The 21,758-nt window shown below is 37.4% G+C and overlaps 3 protein-coding genes and 1 pseudogene across 6 annotated transcripts; 1 reads left to right on the top strand and 3 right to left on the bottom strand.

Moving 5' to 3' along the window:
• Positions 1-191: 191 nt before the first annotated feature.
• On the bottom strand, positions 192-3,522 carry LOC137712072 (uncharacterized). Its single transcript, XM_068451222.2, has 2 exons — positions 835-3,522; positions 192-735 (listed from the first exon to the last, which is right to left on the bottom strand). The coding sequence occupies exons 1-2, from the start codon at positions 3,455-3,457 to the stop codon at positions 299-301; spliced, it is 3,060 nt and encodes a 1,019-aa protein (XP_068307323.2). The 5' UTR covers positions 3,458-3,522; the 3' UTR covers positions 192-298.
• Positions 3,523-10,585: 7,063 nt separating this feature from the next.
• Positions 10,586-12,790, top strand: LOC137727365 (putative disease resistance protein RGA1; annotated as a pseudogene).
• Positions 12,791-14,360: 1,570 nt separating this feature from the next.
• Positions 14,361-17,103, bottom strand: LOC137736918 (auxin-responsive protein IAA2). 4 transcript variants are annotated; one of them, XM_068476249.2, is made up of 5 exons: positions 16,207-17,103; positions 15,551-15,846; positions 15,257-15,404; positions 14,852-14,916; positions 14,361-14,647 (listed from the first exon to the last, which is right to left on the bottom strand). In XM_068476249.2, the coding sequence occupies exons 1-5, from the start codon at positions 16,527-16,529 to the stop codon at positions 14,589-14,591; spliced, it is 891 nt and encodes a 296-aa protein (XP_068332350.2). In that variant the 5' UTR covers positions 16,530-17,103; the 3' UTR covers positions 14,361-14,588. The 4 variants fall into 4 exon arrangements, with proteins under 4 accessions (XP_068332350.2, XP_068332341.2, XP_068332357.2 ...); XM_068476240.2 differs by having other exon boundaries at positions 15,551-15,855; positions 16,207-17,062; XM_068476256.2 differs by having other exon boundaries at positions 15,563-15,855; positions 16,207-16,792.
• A 2,123-nt stretch (positions 17,104-19,226) lies between these two features.
• LOC137729833 (histidine-containing phosphotransfer protein 4-like) lies at positions 19,227-21,490 on the bottom strand. Its single transcript, XM_068468880.2, has 6 exons — positions 21,294-21,490; positions 20,276-20,409; positions 20,097-20,165; positions 19,933-20,004; positions 19,774-19,846; positions 19,227-19,564 (listed from the first exon to the last, which is right to left on the bottom strand). Exons 1-6 carry the CDS (start codon positions 21,351-21,353, stop codon positions 19,529-19,531), a joined length of 444 nt encoding a protein of 147 aa, XP_068324981.1. The 5' UTR covers positions 21,354-21,490; the 3' UTR covers positions 19,227-19,528.
• Between the last annotated feature and the right edge of the window lie 268 nt (positions 21,491-21,758).

Below are 21,758 nucleotides of genomic sequence, written 5' to 3'. Positions count from 1 at the left end.
ATATCAAATTCCAAAAATAATATATTTAGTCTGCTTGCTAGTCTGGCACTACACCAAACGTTTCATTATTTTTATACTGCATAGTCCATATTAAGCCAATCCAACTTAGTGCCTGAAGCTAGTCTAGTCTGAGATAGTCCGGTGCAATAAATGCACACAATGCTTCCCGACTCTCATGCATAAAGCTATACTGATCTTGAAAGTCGAAAACTAGTTAGAAATTCTATAAGGAACCCCAACCGACGCTTTGCCGCCGGCATATAATCGCGGCGGGATTGCGTCTCAATTATTACATACATTACACACTGTAAACTAAGCTATCGTCCACCTTCTTACTTCGTTTGTAACTAGCAAGGTAGGTGGCAGCGCCGAGGAGGGGAGAAATATCAAAGTCTCTTCCCACCTTTTTCACTTCAAAACCTTCCGAAGGACCATAGCCGCGAAGAATGTGCATAACTTCCTTCATTGAAGGCCGAGTTGAAGGCAGTGTGCTGGTGCAAATGAGTCCTAGTTTTAGCACGGTAGCCATCTCTTCCAGGTAACACGGTTCTGTTATCTCCTCATCGAGGGCATCGGTTATGGTCTTTCCCTCGCTGTATAGCCGCCACGCCCATTCTGCTAGGCCTGTATGCTCATCTCCGCAGTAGGGTTCTCTCCCGGTTGTTAGTTCTAGGAGTACTACCCCGAAGCTGTAGACATCGATCTTTTCATTGATTTTCATTGTATAAGAATACTCTGAAAAGCAAAATGTCATACAATGTATCAAAGTAATGTCCCCAAAATATGAATGCAGCACCAAAATTGAATGCAAAACAGACAAATTTAAGCTCTTACCTGGTGCCATGTAGCCAATGGAGCCTGCGATAGTGGACATCGTGTGCTGATCTCCCTCCTTGGCCAAGATCTTCGCCAACCCAAAATCCGCTATCCGAGCCTTGAATTCAGAATCCAACAATATATTGCTGGACTTTACATCTCTATGAATTATCGGCGGAGAGCAGTCATGGTGCATGTAGCACAAGCCTTGTGCAGCCCCTATTGCAATCTGCAACCTCGTCGGCCAGTCCAAAACAACATGACGAGCCATGCCCATGCCTGATGCTAGCTTTCTCCTCTTCCCATGTAGCCACTTATCGAGGCTCTGATTAGCCATGTACTCGTACACAAGAAGCTTCGAATTGTCACTTGAAATGCAGCACAGCAACTTAACAATGTTCGAATGGCGTATTGTTCCTAGTATCTCAACCTCAGCAACGAATTCTTTCTCAAGCCTCTCATCCAATTTGTTGGTGTTCCAAATCCTTTTCACCGCGACAAATTCACCTGGGCAGTTAGTGCTAACCTGATAAACTTTCCCCGATCCCCCACTTCCAATGAGATTGTCATCGGTCAAATTCGCCAGCACGCTGAATTGTGTGAGATCCAATCTCTGGAATGAGGTGAGCTTCCATGTTGACAAGTCCTGACAGCACTGTCTCCTACAGTAGTCTCTGGCGATGAAAAAGGTAAGTAAAACAGTAACAACAAACACAGCGATCGAAAGGACTAAAATCATGGCAAGCACTTTCGAGGACAGCTTGTGGGATGCACTCATGTTGGTGTAACAACTGGGAAGGTTTAGAATTCGTGTGCTTGCGCATAGATTCGGATTGTTCAAGAAACTGTTTTCAAACGCAAGATTATCGAACACATCTGGGATTTTTCCGGAAAGCTTGTTGGAAGACAAGTTGAGAGAAGTGAGCCTCAAGCTGCCAAACTCAGCTGGGATTTCGCCTGTGAATTGGTTCCCCGACAAGTCCAAGTAAAGCAGGTCCGGCAAAGAACCAATCGCTGCAGGAATGTAGCCCGAAAGCGTGTTTCCCGAGAGATTCAAAGTATTCAGCGATTCCCATGACATGATCTGAGATGGCAAGTCACCGGAAAGTTGATTTCCATCAAGCAATAGAGTGTTCAGCTGAGAAAGATTAGTCAGTTCAACTGGGATTTTCCCGGAAAGCAGATTCCCGCTCGCCTTAAAAACAACCATGCGTTCCCAGGATGAAACTTGAACTGGAATCTCACCGGAAAATCTGTTGTTGCTAATTTCCAGCCTGGACAGATTCCAGGCCAACTTGCTGGCGGGAAGCTGACCCGAAAACGAATTGTCACTCAGCATCAAACTCGACAGACTGAGCCCGGTCCAAACTCCGAAGGGGACCTCACCCGAAAAATGGTTGTTGTAGACCTGCAGAGTCCTCAAAGAGTCACAATTTCCAAGCCCTTTCGGCAACCCTCCGGTAAGATTGTTAGAGAACACAACAGCTCCTTGCAAAACTCCTCTGCTGCACAAATGTTCCGGCAGAGAGCCGCTCAGCTGATTCTCGGAGACCTCGAACGCTTCGACCTCCGAGTGAAGGCCTAATTCCGGCGGCAAGCTCCCGTTTAACATGTTCTTAAAAACCCGAAATTCCCTCATCGCCGGAATTAGGCCTAAACTCTCCGGAATCCCACCGGTTAATCGATTCGAATACAGGTTTAAAACAGTCAAATTCTTCAACTTTCCAAAATCTTGTGGGATAGAGCCGCTCAAATTGTTCATAGCCAGATCAATCTGAGACAAACTCAAAGCCTCTACGGCTTTTGGAATCTCCCCTGAAAATTTGTTGTAAAATAAAAGCAACTCGCTCAAATTCTTCAACAAAAACAACCCACCTGGAATCTTCCCTTCCAGATTGTTCCTCGCAAGATTCAAGTGCTCGAGGCTCGAAAGACCCGAAAAACTCTCCGGGATCTCTCCGATCAAGTTCGTCTGTGTCATCCACAAGTTTTTCAGATTCTTCAAATTCCCGAACTCCGTTGGGATTCTGGCGGCCGCCAGTTTTCCGTTATAAGGCATTTCGAATATTTCGAGATTCGATAAGTTCCCAATCTCCCTCGGAACACTCCCGTCGAACAGGTTCATATAAAGCCTGATTGTCCTCAGCTCCGTCAGCCGTCCGATCGCCGCCGGAATGTCTCCGGAGAAGTTGTTTCCTCCGAGGTCCAAATACTTTAGAGAAGGCGACATGCGGTCGATGTCGGCCGGAATTGGGCCCACAAAGTAGTTCTGCGAGAGGTCAAGGACTTTGAGATTCGAGCAGTTGTAGAGAAAGCTCGGGAACCCGCCTGGAATGTAATTCCAAGAGAGGTCGAGCTCCGTGAGGCTCAGGAGCTCGCAGAGGGTCGCCGGGATTCTCTTCGTTATGTTCATATTGCGGAGGGAGAGTCCCGTGACCGCGCCGTTCGTGCAGTTGACCTCCGGCCAGTCACACGGTGAGGATGAGGGGTTCCAGGATTGGATGGACGGTGGATTGCCCCACTGTGCCTTGAGCTTGAGGAGGATTGACTGGTCTGTGGATTGTGAAATTACGATCAAGGGTAGGGAGATGAGGACGAAGAGGAGTAGGGAAAGTCGGAGTGGAGGTGGTGTTTTCGACATTTCATGCGGTTCAGTTCGTCTGCTCCGGTTGGGAGATTTTACCGGGAAACGCGGGAGAAGTAACGGCTGCCATTCAAACTTGGTTGATTTGGGATTATATGCGTTTCTGATTGTAAAAGTGCCACCAAAATTTCTCCAAATTACATTGTGCCACTGAAAGTGATATTGCCATGGCATTTATCGTTTTGTCAACTTTAGAGGTTTATTTTGACACGCATCGACTGGAGCCAATAAAGCACGAGTTTAGGTAGAAAATCGAGAAAAATAAAACTCGTCGGAATTGTTTTGAAAATGACTTAAAGAACGATTTTAAAGAAAATATTTTTGGATTTTAAAAATACATGAAGTGCTTCATTCAAGAAGCATCAGTTCTTTAATTGTTTTCTAGAGTTCACTTGCATTTTTATTAAAGATTGGTTCTAATAACATTTCACTAAAAACACTTTCAATCATTTTAAAAATATTTCCAAACGAGTCCATAATTATTTAATATGTTATTGTTTTCATTTTCTTATCTCTGTGTTTAAAGAAAATATGGATTGTTTAACAGTATAAAGCAATAAAAAAATAAAAATCTAGGGGATGCTAATCTATATCCAGTTAGATATAATTATAATCTAAGACTTTGAGGAATATTCTAATTACAAGTGTTTGGTTGAATAGTTTGGTGATCTAATCCAGTTAATAGTAGATTGTGAAGTATAGATTACAAAACTTAAAGTCTAATACTAATGAACTCATGCTAAACTGTCTATGTGGGTTTGTTTGCATGACTGGGGCCTTTGTTTTGGTGTTCTAGAAGCAGATCTTACTAGTCTAATGGCATGGGCGTGTGCATGTTGTGTGTATGTCAATGGACTGTTTCATTTAAGTTTTATGTATTAACCTAAATCATGGTGAAATAAGACATTTAATTTGAAATATATTAGAAATATCGCTTCTTTTACATGCTGAAATAAGACATTCATAATTTAGTTTTTGAAGGGAATCGATATATTATTGATAAAAGCAACTGTTTTACAAGGATAAGTTTTGAAAGAGGATATCTTGTACTACATCAGGAGGATCCTCAAACCATACTGAAGAGCTTTCAATTGATAAACCATCCTTATGGTTTGTTTGGAGGCATTTTTAAAATGTTTGAAATCGTTTTTATTATGTTCTTATTGTAGGAAGCACTTCAAATACTTTTTATTTATTTTTTTTTCAAAATTTACTTGCATTTTTACTAAAGATTGATTTTAAAAATATTTTTGATGAAAGCTTTTTCAATCATTTTAAAACACTTTCAAATGAGCTCAGTTGAGCTAAGAGCAAGTCCACCCCTAAAAAAATGGCTAACACTCAACCCATTTAATCCACTCAATGAACAGTGATAGACCCTATGAACAATAAATTGGCAAATGCTTCTCTACCCCTAAAAAATGCGCTGGCGCAAAGTCTAAAAATGCGATGGCATAAACGATCTCCATCCTTACAAAATGCACTGGCACCCAGCCCATTTAAAATATTAAATAATTATTTTATAAAATAATATGTTTTAATTTCGGATAAGATTTTTAATCAATCTCGTCACGCCACGTGTCATTATCCGAACGTGCTATTTTGTGAATAGATTTCCGCTAAGATTTTTAACCAATCCCAACACACCACGTGTTACTATCTGTTTACAATAATTTAGCCAAAATTTCGATAAGATTTTCAACCAATATCGACACACTAACTTATGAGGTGTAAGGTGGAAGATGAGGGGTTAGGTATTTATAGAAAATAATAATTTTTTTTTAAATTTTTTTTGTATTTTTTAACAATTTTTAATATATATTTTTTAATTTTTGATAATTTTAATTTAGTTAATTAATCTGGACCATTGGATTTGAAAAAGATTCAAATCAAACAGCCTATATGTTGACACGTGCCCAACGGTCATAATTTTGACCGTTATGCCTTTATTTTTTAAATTTTTGGGTAGAAAAATGTGGACCATTGATCTCTGGATCGGACGGCCTAGATCACGCCACGTCACTAGTTGTTGTATTTCAAATTCAAAATTTTTTTACCGTTGGAAATCCAATGGCCTAGAACAAGCCACGTGGCCTCCCTATTAGATCCCTTAGTGCGCATATCTTGCTTTTTCTCGTCGGGGACGTGCGCCCATTCATGCGTGCTTCCCACGCGCCTGGCGCAAAATGAAATTTAAAATGGCATGTAATGTCACGCTGGCGTTAGCATGACGTCACATAGTTTAGGCCTTGGCTCAGTACATTTTGGACTGGCTTATGGGACGGCTTGGGCTGTTAGTCGGCATATGGACTAAGGGCATATTTCTTTTCAGCCATAATCCCCGAGCTTGCAGAAAGTGACTGAGGGCATATTTGTGAGGGGTGTGTTATTCATACACTCTTTTTACTGTTCACATATTCTCTTAATTCTCGGTCGTTGGATTGAAATAATTAAAGAAGATCAAATGGTAGAAATTAGGGTAAATTACATAAAACTATCTTAACTATTGGGTCATTAATAGTTTCATACCTTGTCTTTAAAAAGTTTCAATGTCATACCTTATCTTTGAATTTGTTGCAATGTCATACCTTCTGTCAGTTGTCTATCAATTCATCTGTTAAATGCTGACGTGACATGAAATGGGACCTACTTTCTATTTTAAAATTTTTAAAAATTAATTAAAATTTAGAAAATTAAAAAAGAAAAAAAACCCAATGAAACCTAGATCCCATCACCCCACCCCCGAAACCCCATCCCCTTCATCATCTTCCCCATCTCCCCCCCCCCCCCCCAAAAAAAAAAAAACCTTCATTCCAAACCCAAAACCCCACCTTCCCCGCATTCTCCCTCCCTCTCCTCCCACCCACCTCCCTCTCCTCCACTCTTTTCACCTTCCCTCCTTCCCACCCATTCAAAACTTGAAAAAAAAAAAATCATAAACAAATCTGAACCTAGATCGTCGCACCCCACCCAACCTTTCCCTCCCCGGACCACCTCATCCTTCTCGTTGAAGTCGGACCACCTCAAATGGTTTTTTTTTTTTTTTTTGAATGGGAGAGGAGGTGAAGAGAGTGGAGGAGAGGGAGGAAGAAAAGGGGAGGGGGGTTGCGGGGAAGGTGGGGGTGGGGTTCTGGGTTTGAAAGGGAGGTTTTGGCAGGGGGAGGACGGATGGGGAAGATGATGAAGGGGATGGGGTTTCAGGGGTGGGGGGGGGGGGGTGATGGGATCTAGGTTTTGTTGGGTTTTTATTTTTATTTATTTTTATTTTTAATTAATTTTTTAATAAAAAATGGGCCCCGCCTCATGCCACGTCAGCATTTAATAAAGGAATTGACAGACAACTGACGGAAGGTATGACATTGCAACAAATTCGAAGATAAGGTAAAACATTGAAACATTTTAAAGACGAGGTATGAAACTGTTAATGACCCAATAGTTGAGATATTTTTATGTAATTTACCCTAGAAATTAATAAGAAGTGTGGATATCACACCCCTATTTGTGAATATGGGAAGATCATGGGCCTTTGCTTTATTGTTTTGTTATCAAGCATTTCTAATTATATTATCCCATTATGTATATTTATTTTTTTAATTAAAGATTTTCAATGTCTTCATTTAGATTATTTATTTTTGAACAACAGGTTAGCAATAATGTGTACACTAAAATAGAGGGGGTCGGCTTAGCCTCACAACGGACTAACAATAATGTAGTTCAAATTCTCTTAAGATCTCTTACTTTTAAATACCACTAAATCATAATATTATGTGATTGAATTTTTTTTATTTTTTAAAAGTCAGTAAGAGTACAAATGGCGCGAACCAGACAATGTTAGGTGAGCAGAAAATTTTGTAGTTGGTAATAATTCGTGTGTATTTATACGAATATCTGTGTATTAAAATCATAATATGGTCTGGTCATTGACTAATATGCATGTTAGTCAAATCCTAATACTTGCTTTTCAAAAGAACTTCATAAAGATTAAAGACTTCGCAACTTTTGAACACACTCGTCGGCATTCCAGTAGGCCGCCTATATATGCTACTGTTGCATTCAACCGACAGTCAGTCAGTTGAGTGGGAAAATCAAAGCACCAATCACTTTAACAAGATGGACTAAAAACATATAAAACTCAAAAGCTTTAGCTTTCGAGTGATACAATAACTGAAATCCGAATTTTTAAGACTGTTAACATGTCTATTAATACCGTATATCAAGCTAATTCTGTACAACATAATAAACAGTGGGTTAGGCGAGTCGGAAGAAAATGATAAAATAATCAGAAAATGTTCTTTTGGCGGCTGATAATGTAGTTTGGGGTTGGTTTAGAAAACCAAATCCCCTACCCATATCCATATCCCCGTACCCCCAGAATAGTCTTAAAGAAACAGCGCTTGAACGAAACGGTCGAATTTTTAGCATATACTTTAGAGAAAGAAACATGATGGGCCATCAGCCCTGCATCTAGAAGGAATGATGCACTTATTTGGTTGGTGAGGTAAAGAACAAACATCATGCGCTTCATACAGGTTTCCTTTATATATAACATTTACATATATTAGTTGGTTGCAGCATACATCACCTTCTGGAATCTCTTGCACTCTTGCTAACATTGTTTTGTCATAGGTTGATATTGTTTTTTATGGGGAGAATTTAAAATATTAGAATAACCAAAACAATCGTATGCAGAGGTTAATTGACACGTGAAAGTTTAGATGACAAATCGGAAGAATGTTGTCTAAATTATCGCATTTGGTAGCTATAAAAGTTTTCGTTTTTATTAACATTTGTCTTCTATAAGATTTCAACTCATCACTTTCCCTTACAAAACGAAACTACTAAGTAAGTGTTGCTAGACTAGATGATCTTTGTGATGTTATAAAATAATTTGGAATATATTATATATCACGCATGTCTTGGGATCTTAGACTAGAGCACTTGATATTGGTGCCCAATTTTGTACTCGAATTTGCTGTAATGCTCCATGAATAGAAGTCACTACACTGGTGATGCCTCAGATGAGTTTGATAATAGGCACATTCACATGGTGGAAACAGTCGGGTATAATTCCTACGTTAATCACATATAAAAACAAGAAATTATTTATGCAAATAAATAAACTATTTAATGCATACTCATAAAAGCACAATGCTAATACACTTGTAAATTGGATTAAAAAACCTGATTTTTTTTTTGAGAAGAAAAACCTGAAATTACGGTCGAAATGTTTAGACATTTTATCTTTAAGACAAGTTTACACCCTATTATGGTACTCATGGTTGATTGGTGTTTGTCTCTCAGAATACAACAATCATGTTCTTGTAATAACCTATTTATAGAAATTGAGATACCTCCTTAGAAAGTATGTACCCATTCATGAAAAGCAAAAAATTCCAATTGCTCATATTAGGACCGACACATCTCTCCACCAAAAAATACCACTTCTAATATTCAATTAATAAAATTTTAATAGATAATAATAATATTAAAATTTCGAAATAGAGATGCAAGTGCCTAAGTGGGCTTCCACATTGATTTGTAGATCCCATACAAAATTGCATCGTTTACAATGGTGAGACGGAACTCAAGTGCACTAGTCTACCACTTTTAAAGTTTGAAATGCTTAAGAAGAGAGAAGAAGAAAAGCAGAATACCCTTGAAAAAAAGCATATGTGAATGTAGAAAATGAAGGCTGCATAATTAAGACTCCCATTTACTAAAAATTAAGAAAATAATTGTTATTTTGAACACCAAACATATTAATATATGGGATATATACGAGCCTAATGAGATTGTTCTTACAAGTTTCTCAAATTGTATCCACAACACTTAAATCAATTGTAAGACCCAAAAGAAGACCCAAAAGAAGAAAAAGGGGCCAGATAAACCCACTCTACCATCACCCTCAAGATATTCGAAATTTCGAACAGAAGGAAGGTGATTTTGGCTTTGGAGAGTCGGGGACGGCAATGATATTACACTAATACAGTGCATCAACATATTGTAATAATATACGTTGTACCGCAATAAGGTTTCTTGCTAGTATTCATACTCTACATTACATATGTCGGAAAGTCTCACTTGGACTCACTTTGAGAGATTCTGAATAACGTTTCTTATTATAGTAAAATGATTAAGGTAATAAATATGTTTTATGTTTTAATGATTTTAAGTTACAAATCAACCCAATTTTTTACTTGCAAGAAATCTAAACTTTATCATGTTGTTCTTTTGTACATTACTTTGTAATATCTCTTGAATGTTTTAGTTGAACTTCTGCCTTGAGGTTTCAAATCCAACGTTATGGCTGCTTTCATGTTACATGAAATTTTAACAGAAGGCACAAAGGCCCCAAACAATGGGGTCAAAACCTCAATCAACCACCAAAAAACCTAATTAATTAAAACGAGAAAATTTGAGCCTCTCCATTCATGGCCAACTTTTTCGGTGGATTGGCCGATCCAGGGTACATTAACCTCATGGGGTCCCAATGGAAAATATTCAAGCGCGCACAACTCATCGAGCATTTGGTTGGCATGTTGTTATCTTCCTAGTTCTATCGACAGCTTCCAAGACCTGATGTCGAGTATCACCTGCCAAGCCATGTTGCTAAGGCTTGTCCCAAGATCAGTTGAGCATCACTTGCCAAGGCGTGCCGAATTCTGAACAATTTGTGGGCATACTCAGGTCTCATACCAGTTGGACATAGGGTCCTCCAGCGACCTTTTCTATATTATTTCCGACTTCTAAGGGTCCTGGGACTCAGGAAGACCCCCTGGATCAGCCCTGGTTGGATACTCTAATTCTAACATAATTAAGCCACCACTTTTCATAAAACTATAAAAGTACGTAGTCTAGCCAAAAACACCGTAACTATTGAGTTTATATAAGAATAAAAGTTTTGGAGTTAAATTTCAGAGTTCTCCCTACATCTCACATAATTCATACTACTGTACTCTTCTCCAACTTGAAGGAATTTATAAGAGAACAAAGAAATAAGACTAGCTCGGAAACAAATCAAAACGCAGTAACCTAGCTAGAATACGAGATAAATACTACTTCACCATCAGCTACTAATTCCATAGACGGATTCCACTAGTAATTTAGTAAAGTTGGTATTTTGGAATGTCCTTCTTTCAAGAAGTAGAGATTTCTGATGCTGATGACGTAGTTGGATACAAAACGGTTGATGTGATTCATGATCTTGCGCGATATGCTGCTGGAAAAGAGTTCGTTACAATCGAAGGAGATATTCCACCGCTTATTCTATCAGAAATTCGATACTCATCTATCGTTTATACATATGGGGAAATTAGAATTCCAGAAGCACCATATGAAGCAGAACATTTACGAACTCTATTATTCATTGTAGATTTTGGCTTGTCAAGCAATATGGATAAGGTGCTCACAAGTTTTGTGTATTTGCATTTGCTAGATCTCAATGGTTGTGATGTTTCTTGTTTGCCGGATGCACTGGGCGCGGCTTGATATGTTTAATGTATCTTGACCTGTCTTACACGCCTATCGACATGCTTCCTAGTAAGGCAAAGGATCTTGTATCTCTGCAGACTTTTAACCTAATTAATTGTCATAACCTTACTTATTTGCCTTCCTTGGAAAAGATGACCTGCCTAAGACATCTCAACATATTTGGATATGAACGTTTGATTATGATGCCTGCTTGTATTAAACGTTTACGTCAACTTCAGACATTGCCATTATATATCCCTAGCAGCGAAGGTCGTCACCTTAGTGATCTGAATTAAAATAATTAAATCTTTATGGCAAGTTGAATCTAACACGCTTAGAGGAAGTACGACATGCAGTCGACTCGAAAACAGGTGGGCTGATGATGAAGAAAAATCTCGATTCATTGGGATTATGGGACTATATTAGCCGAGGTCCCAAGATGTGGACAAATCACTGGGGATAGTACCTAAACGCCAACATGGCTTCAGTATCCTTTGGCCTACCTGGCTTATTGCAGCCTGCAGTACCTTGCATGTTGGAACAACTCGCACCCTTCACCCCACAACATTGTAAACCTGCTGAAGAAATCCTCGATAGTTTGCAATCACGCAAAAATATGAAAAAGCTAGTTATAAATTGCTATCCAGGAATTAAATTTGCTGCTTGGGCTTTCCCAGAAAATGTAATTGCAGTTGAACTTGCGAACAGGGAAAATTTGTGAACATCTTCCAGCCCTTGGGAATTTTCTGCTACTTAGACTCTTTCTCTGCATGGGATGCATGGCATGAGGCGCATTGGTATACAGTTCTACGGTGATGGCGTAGACGTATGGTTTTCATCACTTGAAGAACTATCAGTCATTGATTTTCCAAACTTGGAAGAGTGTTCAAGCGCAATTAATGAAAATTCATTCTCGTCCCTGAGGAAATTAATCCTTAAAAGATGTCCCAGGCAGAAATTATCGCATTACCTCGATCCCTTCAACATCTGGAACTGCAAGGTTGTACTCTAACGTTAACTTCCATATCAAATTTAAGTCTCCTTTCTGTGCTTGTTCTAGACAACATTCCAGGCCTTTTCACTCTCCCAGAAGGGCTCATTGCATCACCCTGTCTGTCTTCTTAAAAGATCATGTCCTTCCCCAAGCTTCGTTCACTGCCTTTGCCGATCGGAAACCTTACTGCTTTGAAATCATTGACCATTGCGTGGTGCGAAGAGCTCTCCTCTCTACCTCAGACTTTACAAAACTTCAAAGCTCTGGACTCAATGGAGATCAGTAACTGTCACGAAATAATATCAATGCTGGCTGGTTGGATGGTTGGATTGGAGGTTTAAGTTCCCTTCGAGAACTTTGTCTACTGAAAACTGCAGTAATCTGACTTCTCTTCGAGTTTGGAAAAACTCGCGTTGCTTGAGCACTTGATGATTATGTTCTGTCCAAATATTGATTCTTTTGCAGAAGGTGTTCAACACCTCTCCGCCCTTCGAAGTTTGATCCTACTGACCTGTCCTTGGCTTGATTCTCTGCCAGAAGGGTTGCAAAATGTGAGGGCACTGCACTGTTTGGAAATTAGTAACTGCCCCAATCTAATAGCTTTGCCGGAATGGTTTTAGGTTCTTGATTCTCTTAGGTCCTTGAAGATATGTGGTTGCCCCGGTATAAAACTATTGCCATAGGTTTCAAGCTTCTCACTAAACTCCAACACCTCTGTATTCAAGAATGTCCTGAGCTTCAACAGAGATGTATACATTTTAATGGCTTTGGAAATAGCTCACGTCCCGCATACGTATATAGGACTTAAGTGCATCGGACCACCTCAGTTCCGGCAGTACGTCAAAGCGAGCACATTGGGAAGCTGAGCTTTTCTTTTCAAACATCTTCTCAGTGAGAAAGTTCCATTTCTTCTGGATGTTATCAGTTGACGCTTTTGGCAGCTACAACTTAATTATCTGTTGAGTTTTGCTTTTTTTTTATTTTTTATCCATAAGTACTAGTTAGCTGCCTTGTGGCCATTTTTCACGTACATCCAACTGTACCAAATGGATATTGGTGTGCAAATGCCTCTCAAAACATTACTGTATGCATGCATACATAATGACATTTGGAGCATTGATCTCTAAATTTGGCCGAATTGTAAATTTGGTCTCCACAAATCTATAAAAATTAGTATATGAATTTGAAAAAAAATGTGGATCGTTGGTTAAGCCAACTCAATGAGAATTTCAATCAAAAGTAAGCATATGAAATGCCCGCGAACCTTTTATATGGAGTAATTCGAGCAAATAGAAAATCTCACTAAATTGGCATCACGACGAATGCTGCACATTTTGTCAAATTTATATTCTAATTTTGATGGACTTCTAGTTCAAAAACCAAAGCTACAATTGGGCCATTCAGGGATCGATGCTCCAATCTATTGAGTTTGACACATATATGGTTCCTACTGAATTCAGTGAATATGTAAGAGCAATCATGAATATTTAGAGACACAGTGAGATAAAAAGAGACCAACGAACTATATCATCCGCTGATATTAGTGGACAAACAAAATAAAACCCTAGAAATAAACGGGAAGGGGAAAGAATGAGGATGATAAGAAACAGGCCCTAGATTATATTTACCTGTGCCATGAGAGTCCTAGAGAGTGGAAGGGTACACCAACAACCAGACGAAGTGAAGAGATGTCTGACTCTGAATCAGTGAGAAAACAGAACAATTTTGGTCCATTTTTTCTAACTTGACCTCAATCCCTTGAGACTTTTTTTTTAAATTTTTTTTAAATTTAAAAAAAACTCGATCCCTTGAGACTTTGAAATACCTTGGGACTTTGAAATTGCTGAGGACTTGAAAATTCCTCACCCAAATAATCAGAAGTATAATTTGGGACTTTGAAAAATTCATAAAAGTATCATCGATTCCGCACCCGCTTTCCGTGAAAGCATAAATGAAAATCATCATTAGCCTTAAGCTGAAATTCACAAAGCCCTAATCATCATTTGTCACTTTTTAAAAAAAAAAATATTAACGATATAATTACACTGGTTGGGGGATTTGGGTCTGTTTTTTCCATTAAAAAAATTGGTTGAGGGATTTAGTATTGGCCATACAATGAATCAACTATAATAATGTGGTATCGAATTTGTTATTAACGGAAATCAAAGCTAAGACCCTCTATTTATAAGTGGAAAATAATACCACTATTAAGTGACATCATTATTTTTCACTTCTCCAAATTGTTGAGTCATAAACGGAAATTTGTTCAGAGCTACATATAGGGAAATTTGTTGGGTTTGTGATCGTAACATCATCATGTCGGTTATAAAGTATACATGTTATAATATAAATAAACGGCATGCTAGTACTAGCCTAACCTTTTTTTTTTTTTTTGGTGTGAGTTCGGTAGGCCTACAGTGACTTATGAACAAGGTGTTTCTACAAATAGCCCAAAAGGCTATAAACCTGAATATTTCAACAAGAAGGGGAGATACAGAAAACACAAAATCACAGAGATCTTCAACACCCTTAATATACAAGATTTAATTAGGCCATTAAAGAGAGGAAAAGAAGCAAAGAAAACTTGATGGAAACCCCTAAACTACGTAGAGTTTCGTATCATCGCATGTATGGGAATTCCTCCACTTAATAACTGCCTCATCTTCAGATTCCAACTTCCACTGTAGAATCAAGTGGTGTCTTTTCATGCTGACCGCTACTAACTGAAAACAGGCAAACTTCCATTATAAATATTCTAAAGCTAAATTGCTATTCGGACTCGCTCTTTGAGCGGCTCATACTTAACTTGGTTATGTGTTGCGTAGAGTCGCTCAAAGAGAATTTGAATAGCAATCCAATCTATCAAGCTATCCATGAAAACTTAACACAGAAAAAAAATTATGAGAACATAAGTAAGCTTCACGTACGTTGTAGAGTGGAAGGCTGTGAGCTCTTCAATACCCGAAGCCTCTTTGCCGTGGATGCAAACATGCTGCAATTGTTAATAGGAAGAAATGAGAACCATGTCACAAAACAAATCTCCAGAAACAGCTACAATTTTGAATTTTACAAGATATACAATAATATGTGGGTGGTGCTATCCACACACCGCTCACAAGAATGTATGAAAAGTAACAAATGATGTATGGATAGCACTACCCTAATATGTATGTTTCTAATTAATTGCTTTATGTTTTGCTAATTACTGAATGATTGTTCGTTTAAATTATGGATGTTTAATATGAGAGTTTAGTCATTAATAAACTAAATAATACTTGAGTTCTCACTAATCAGTACCAATAATTTAGTAAAGTTAGTATTGTAATGCTTACGTCCATGGGACATCACCAACAAGCATCCTGTCCCCTTCATTATCCTCATAGAGTAGAGTATATTCCCCATTGCCATGTAATGATTCAGTTTTTGATTTGGTCTCTCCCTTCTTGTCTTCTTTCTCCACGCCACAACAAACTCTTTGAGCTACATATTGACATATAAAAAAAATAATAGCAAGTTAATAAATCACAGTTGTGAAACCAAAAAAAATATCTAGTAAATAATATAAACGAATTAGTACTAGGAGCAGAGTTTCTACACACACAAAGTAAAATAAATAAAAAAATAACCTGCAAGAAGACCTTGAAAGAGTTCATATATGGCAAAAGAGAGTTTCTCATAACTATCATAGGCTTTGAGGTTAATTTTTCTTCCGATGGGAACTCCTTCCATGTTGATCTTTACAAACATATGGTGCTTGGAATAAGTAGAACTATCAGATTTTCCATTTCCCTCCTTCGAAGTTTCATTTGGTGACTCCGAATCAGCTGCCGGGTTTGCGAAGCTTGATGATGATGATCTGATTGCAAGATTTTTCCTGGATGAACGGATCGGAGGCCACCCGACAACTGGAGCATTTACAATTCTGCTTTTACTGGGGTAGCAAAGAAAATAATAAAATTAGTATGGTATTTACTGAAGTATCTCTAGACTCTATATTTAATCATTCAACTCCACAAGAAGAGCTAATTTCATGTCAACTACTCAACAACTTTGTATGCTACTACATGATAAATTTTACACTAATTAGCTGATCACATGCTTAAGATAAATTCCTATTGCATGACCATTTGATCTAGAGCACTTAGTCTCTATTTTGTTGATGGAAGCTCTGAGTTCAAATCTCATAGACGACAATTGTTTGATATGAAACGAAAAGATTGATCCCTTATCTAAACCATCTTTAGTTGAAGCAAATAAAGCAAGAAAACATATAGAGTTGTACCTTTTCTGATCAGAGTCAGGAGCTGCAGTTGAATTCGTAAGTTCAGAAGCACTAGCTGCAGGATCTGATGATGAACTGTTTGCCAACCACTTTCTCTCTTCTTTTTTCTCCTCATGACAGACTCTTTTGGCTTCATGAGGAATATTGTTGTTGTTGTTGTTGTTGCAGCAACCAAGGGAGAGAAGTGACTGACGATCTTCTCCTCCAGGAGGACCCAGCCTCAGCTCCAGCTTTTTGTCTTCAGCTGCAACATACCCTCTCTTATTTGCTCTCACAACCACTTCTTCATTATTCTCACAAATCATATTATACAACTTATCCATTTCTATATAGACCACGTTAACCTCTTCAAATCTCAAAATTTTGAAAATTGAAAACTGAAAACTGGAACGAGCGCTAGACTTTTCAAATTCCAAAGTAAAAGAACAAAAACTTCAGGAAATTAAAATCTGGGGTTTGTGCGAAACATGGAAAGCTACTAAAGGAACCCAAAAACTGTTAAGTAGCTAGCCTTGAGAACCCTAAGTAGATGAGTAGTACAACACAGTGGTTGTAGATATGGAGATATATAGCAAATTCTTCCAATAACTTGCTTTTTGGAGACTCAGGTTGGACTAGTAACAGAGCACATGCAAGAAAAGGAAAATGTTTGGGAAGATTCCTTGTCTGGTATTTTAGACTCAAAAATACAAAATATAGTGTTAAAAACAAGTAACAACCGTGTAGGTGGAATAAGTGGCCGGTCACATATAGATGACACTGTGACAAATGACCGAGACAGCATTCAGCTCAACATACTCAATGTGCCTATATGTGCGGTGTGGGTGAGAGAGCGAGATAAGATAGCGAGAGAGATGAGTCTGGTTATTGAGAATTTTTCATGTTATGACATGAGTGTGCAATATGGTTAATGTCTCACTTCTATGATATATTGATAAATTAAAATATACATGAGTTATATTTAAGCAAAATAATAACAATATGTGTCGGTATTCTGAGTACATAGAAAAAAATTTGTTGCTTATTATTCTCTTCCTTGAAAATGAAAAAAGAAGGAGAAAACAAAACACATGCCTACAATTTCATCTGGGAGCCACCCAACTTGCCAAGGCGTTGTCCTTTCTGTTACCCTTTTTCTCATAGTGCATACCACATAAGCCTGGCTGATAGACGAAATGACATCAATCAGGTGAGGATGCACAACCGTCCGTTTGTTAACTTTAATCAACTTCACAACTTAATTAGACGAATATACATTTAATGAGGGAGGTTTTAAGATTGTCAAGGCTCACACTTGGGAGAAATATAATTATGTGTCTGACTAGTTCGCGTAAAGAAAAAGATAGATACATGATTGTATAGGATTGAGGATTTAGACGGAGTATTTAATTAATTAAAATTAAATTCTTAATTAAATTTAAGTTGTGCCTATCAGATATAAAGATATGGGGGTCATTACTACATTGAAGCACAAGTGATACTGACTTGGATTAGAATTGAAGGAACAGTCAGATATATGCCGCAGTAGCCATAGCACTATTTTGTATATTCATGGAAAAGACTTCCTAGTCACCAAAAAGTAGTGGTCCTTCAACTCCACTAGCTAAGCCACGCAAACATGTGCTTGTAGAAATACTTGCATGCTAATTATAGTCACACTTAGATCTTAACAACCTGGTTAAGCTGGTTTAAGACTCACATAATTACATTTTGCACTACTTATATGGAGATTTATGTCTTTTATGCAAAATATTCTTAGCTATTTTTTTGCATATGTTTCTCATATACGTGACATGATAGATAAATATCAAAAGATATACAATCGATTACATATCTCATTTTCTCTTTTGCGCATGGCCTTGTAGTTGATGGGTTGGGTTGGTGGGGAAAGCCTACCTTCGTTTACACCATTTTTTGAACTGTGCCTTTCATTAAATTTTGAATTTGTTTGTTCTTGGAAGAAAGCAACTTATGATCAAATGTTCAATGAATGTTGCACATAGGGCAAAGTCGTGATGACCATCATTTGCAAGGCCACCCCTTTGCGATTGCCATAACAAGAGGTGGCTAGTGGTGGAGCCCTACATCCCACTTATAAAGATTATCATCACTGCCCTCAACCCGTCAATCAATCTTGACAAATCCCAACTTCACTTTAGGCTCTTTTTGCTTTCTGCTCTCTTCATATTCTTCACCCTTCTTGATTGTTGTTATCATTGCAAGTTTTTTGCGCTCTAACAAACTAGGAGTATGATTTTTTTTTATTTTTTTTATTTTTTATTTTTTTTTTCTCTTTTTATTTGAACGGTCATGGTTAAGTTACGTCAACATCTTATATTAATTTTTTATAGCAAGAGAAAGATAAAATAAGAAAATGTGAGAGGAGGTAAGAGAATACTATTCCAACAAACCATCCAATATACCAAACCAATGCTCTTGATAAATGATGCCCTCGTATATATGTTCAAGCAAAGAATCTTCTTTGTGCAGGACTTTGCGTTCTTTTTTTTAGAAGGATGAGCGAGTCAATAAAATTTCACTTATGTTCAATTTCATTTAACTTTCATCTTTTGTGTTAATAAGGCTGATGTTTTAAAGGAAAGTTAGATATTAAGTTTGTCATGTTTACGATGAAGAAGTTAAAACATAAATGATTAACCAATTTGAAGACTAAGACTAAAATGTATTAAACTTAAGCCCTAAATGTTGATTATGCATCCTAAATAATCAATCACTTTTTTAAATAAAATTAAAGTTGAAGAAGATTGAGAAGTGATATTTTCTAGAGAACCAAATATTGTGTAAAAAAGAACTTTACATATGAAGTATAATACATATATATATTAATGCATCTTTGTATTCATGATGTGCACATTATTTGCTATGATGGTGACCGTGATAAGTAGAAGGCATTGGAATATTACTTCTCCACAATGACTAAGACATTGAAAAATCACATACACCAATGAGACTCATCACTCCCTTCTAGTCATGAGTGTTTGCATATACATATTAAACTATTAAACAGAAGTGCAAATTTATTAATCCCATAAAAGGGCCAAGATAATACATAATTTAGAGTCGCATGCAAACCATAGAAGATCTACATCTGCATTATTGGTACGCTAATTAAGACCCATATTTATTGGAACACATATAACTTAACTTCTATGGCCAACCAAAATTGAAAAACTGCATAATACTCCGGCTTAACTTGATATTTTAAAGGTAAAACCCTCGGACCAGAAAATGATAAAATGGTGGTGATGACAGCTCTTTTTCTTCATATTATCAACTTGGCATCTCAGGCAATTCTGTGGCACTAGACACGCTGTACTAGTCCTGCTTGCCTTCTCAACTACAGATGCACAAAACACACACATATATAGATGAGAAAAAGAAAAACTAGCTAGTTACTTAACTTCCCTTTCCCGAGGATATATATCCCCGCTCTTTTTCGCTCATATCCTGGGGTGATGAGTGAGAAGAAAGAGATCGAGGCGATTTATCCAATTCTTACAAGAAAGTTTTTACTTGCCCTAGGCACACAACTAGAGAGAGTAATACCTGAAAATAATTTTCAAGGTGAATCCTCAAGGTCTGGTGTTCTTGTTTCACTCTCTCCAAAGCCCTGACGCATCTGCATATAATCAATCACAATGAGGTCCCAGCAAGCAGAGAAATGGGGGGAAAAATTGGTTACAAATAGATGAAGTATGTTTTTACCCATCAGCATTAGCAGCCAAACAAAATTCTTTGAACTGGGAGCATTCATTCTTCACTTTTATAGCTCCAATGCTGTGACAAATTTACCTTTAATCAATACATTAAATGGAAAAACAATATATTTATTCAAGTTAAATTCCAATCAAAGCAAGTAGTACTGGTACCTTGAAGTACTACCCTTGAACTGGTGCATGTAATCATCCAGCTTGGCAAAATCTATAGGCCTACTGTACCTGCATAACTCAGTGTAAAAATACATTCATCTTAGTGCTACTCATGGTATACTTAGTTTCGATAATACGAATGTATATAGTGTAGATAATTGGGGGTGCTATTTACTTACAGTGCTTGCTCAATCTTTTGAAACAGTCTAGCTGAATCTTTGTAGAACAAAGTCACAATTTCCTCCACAAAATTTGGATTTGCATCGTCTTGCAATTCCTCCAGCTGAACGAATTGCTGAGGATCGAGGTAACACTGCAAACATTCAAGTAAATAATTGTAAACGTTAAGTCTTTAAACATGTTCTAGCGTACCATTCTTTTTTCTGGTATGGTTTCAGAGCCATGATATGCAATGCCCTGATAAAAATAAAGAAAAACTAATGAAAATGATTTAAAAACTTTGAGTTTTAACGACAAAGATAAAATAAAGGGTAAAGTGAATAGTACTATGATTAACTTTTTAGTGTAAAAATATGATTTTTTTGTCAAAATAAATAATACCAAAAGTTTTTCGTTAAAGTTTCTTGAAAATAAAAAACTTTTGTCATCAATCTGATCGAAATGGCTAGGGTTTGTTGTACATTCAAAATATTGGGCTTCGGAGCTTTATCCATGAAATATATTTGGGCCATTCTAAAGGTCACTCTCAAACCCACACCAAAAGAGATGGACGGTATTAAATGGAAAATGATTGTAAATTAAGCAACTAGGGTTGGCGGAGTGTTGAGGGTGGGTGTAGGCTATAGGTAGAAGTAGACTAAGTTTGAAAGCTCAAAATTCTCTAATGTAACAAAAAATAAAAATTATGAGAAAATTAAATAAAATACGAAAACAGATGTATTGATCAATTCATCAAAACTTGAGAACATGTCGATTTTAAAGAAAATCAGCATTTACAGACCAATAATCCCTTCTTAAACAAAAACTGAAAAACCTTAGTAGTCGAATAACCACATATAAAAACCATTCACATTTGGTGAAACATGAAAAGTTATCGGTGTAGAGTATACGACATGCACTTTTCAAGATGTTTAATGGCCAAAGATAGGGTTTGAAATAGACAAAAAAAAAAAAAAAAAAAAAAAAGGGAACAAAAAAAGAAAAAAAAAAAGAGAGAGAGAGAATCAAATTAGTAACCTGCTCAAAGAGAAAGCTTCTCTTGAGGGCAACCTGGCGCTGCAGCTGGTTTCTGTCCATTCTCTTCGTTTAGAACGAAAAACTTGGAAATGGTATGTGAAAAAGGCAAAAACTGGACTAAAAAACCCCCACAAAAAACTTCTCGTTTTAGAGTAGAGTAAGAGTAGATGACTCAATGATATGCCTTAGTATGGCAACATGGCAAGCCAACGTATTTATAGCATGTCGAGTAGAGAGTGAATAAAGGCACACACAAAAAATCTATGAGGGGTACGTGAAAATATCTTGGCTTCTCTATCCAATTTGATCTAGCAATGAGTAATGACTATCTCTCTTTTGGCGGACAAATAGAAGACAACGATAAACGTCTTTTCATTTAACGAATGAAATCAAATTCATTGAATCGTGGATGAAAACATAGGAGTGCTAACCGTTGGATTCAAACTTGCTGGTGTTTTTAAGATT

This window comes from Pyrus communis, chromosome 15 (assembly GCF_041283825.1).
Source record: "Pyrus communis isolate YQ-2024b chromosome 15, ASM4128382v1, whole genome shotgun sequence".
NCBI classification, from domain to species: Eukaryota; Viridiplantae; Streptophyta; class Magnoliopsida; order Rosales; family Rosaceae; genus Pyrus; species Pyrus communis.
This window is presented reverse-complemented; position numbering and strand designations above follow the sequence as displayed.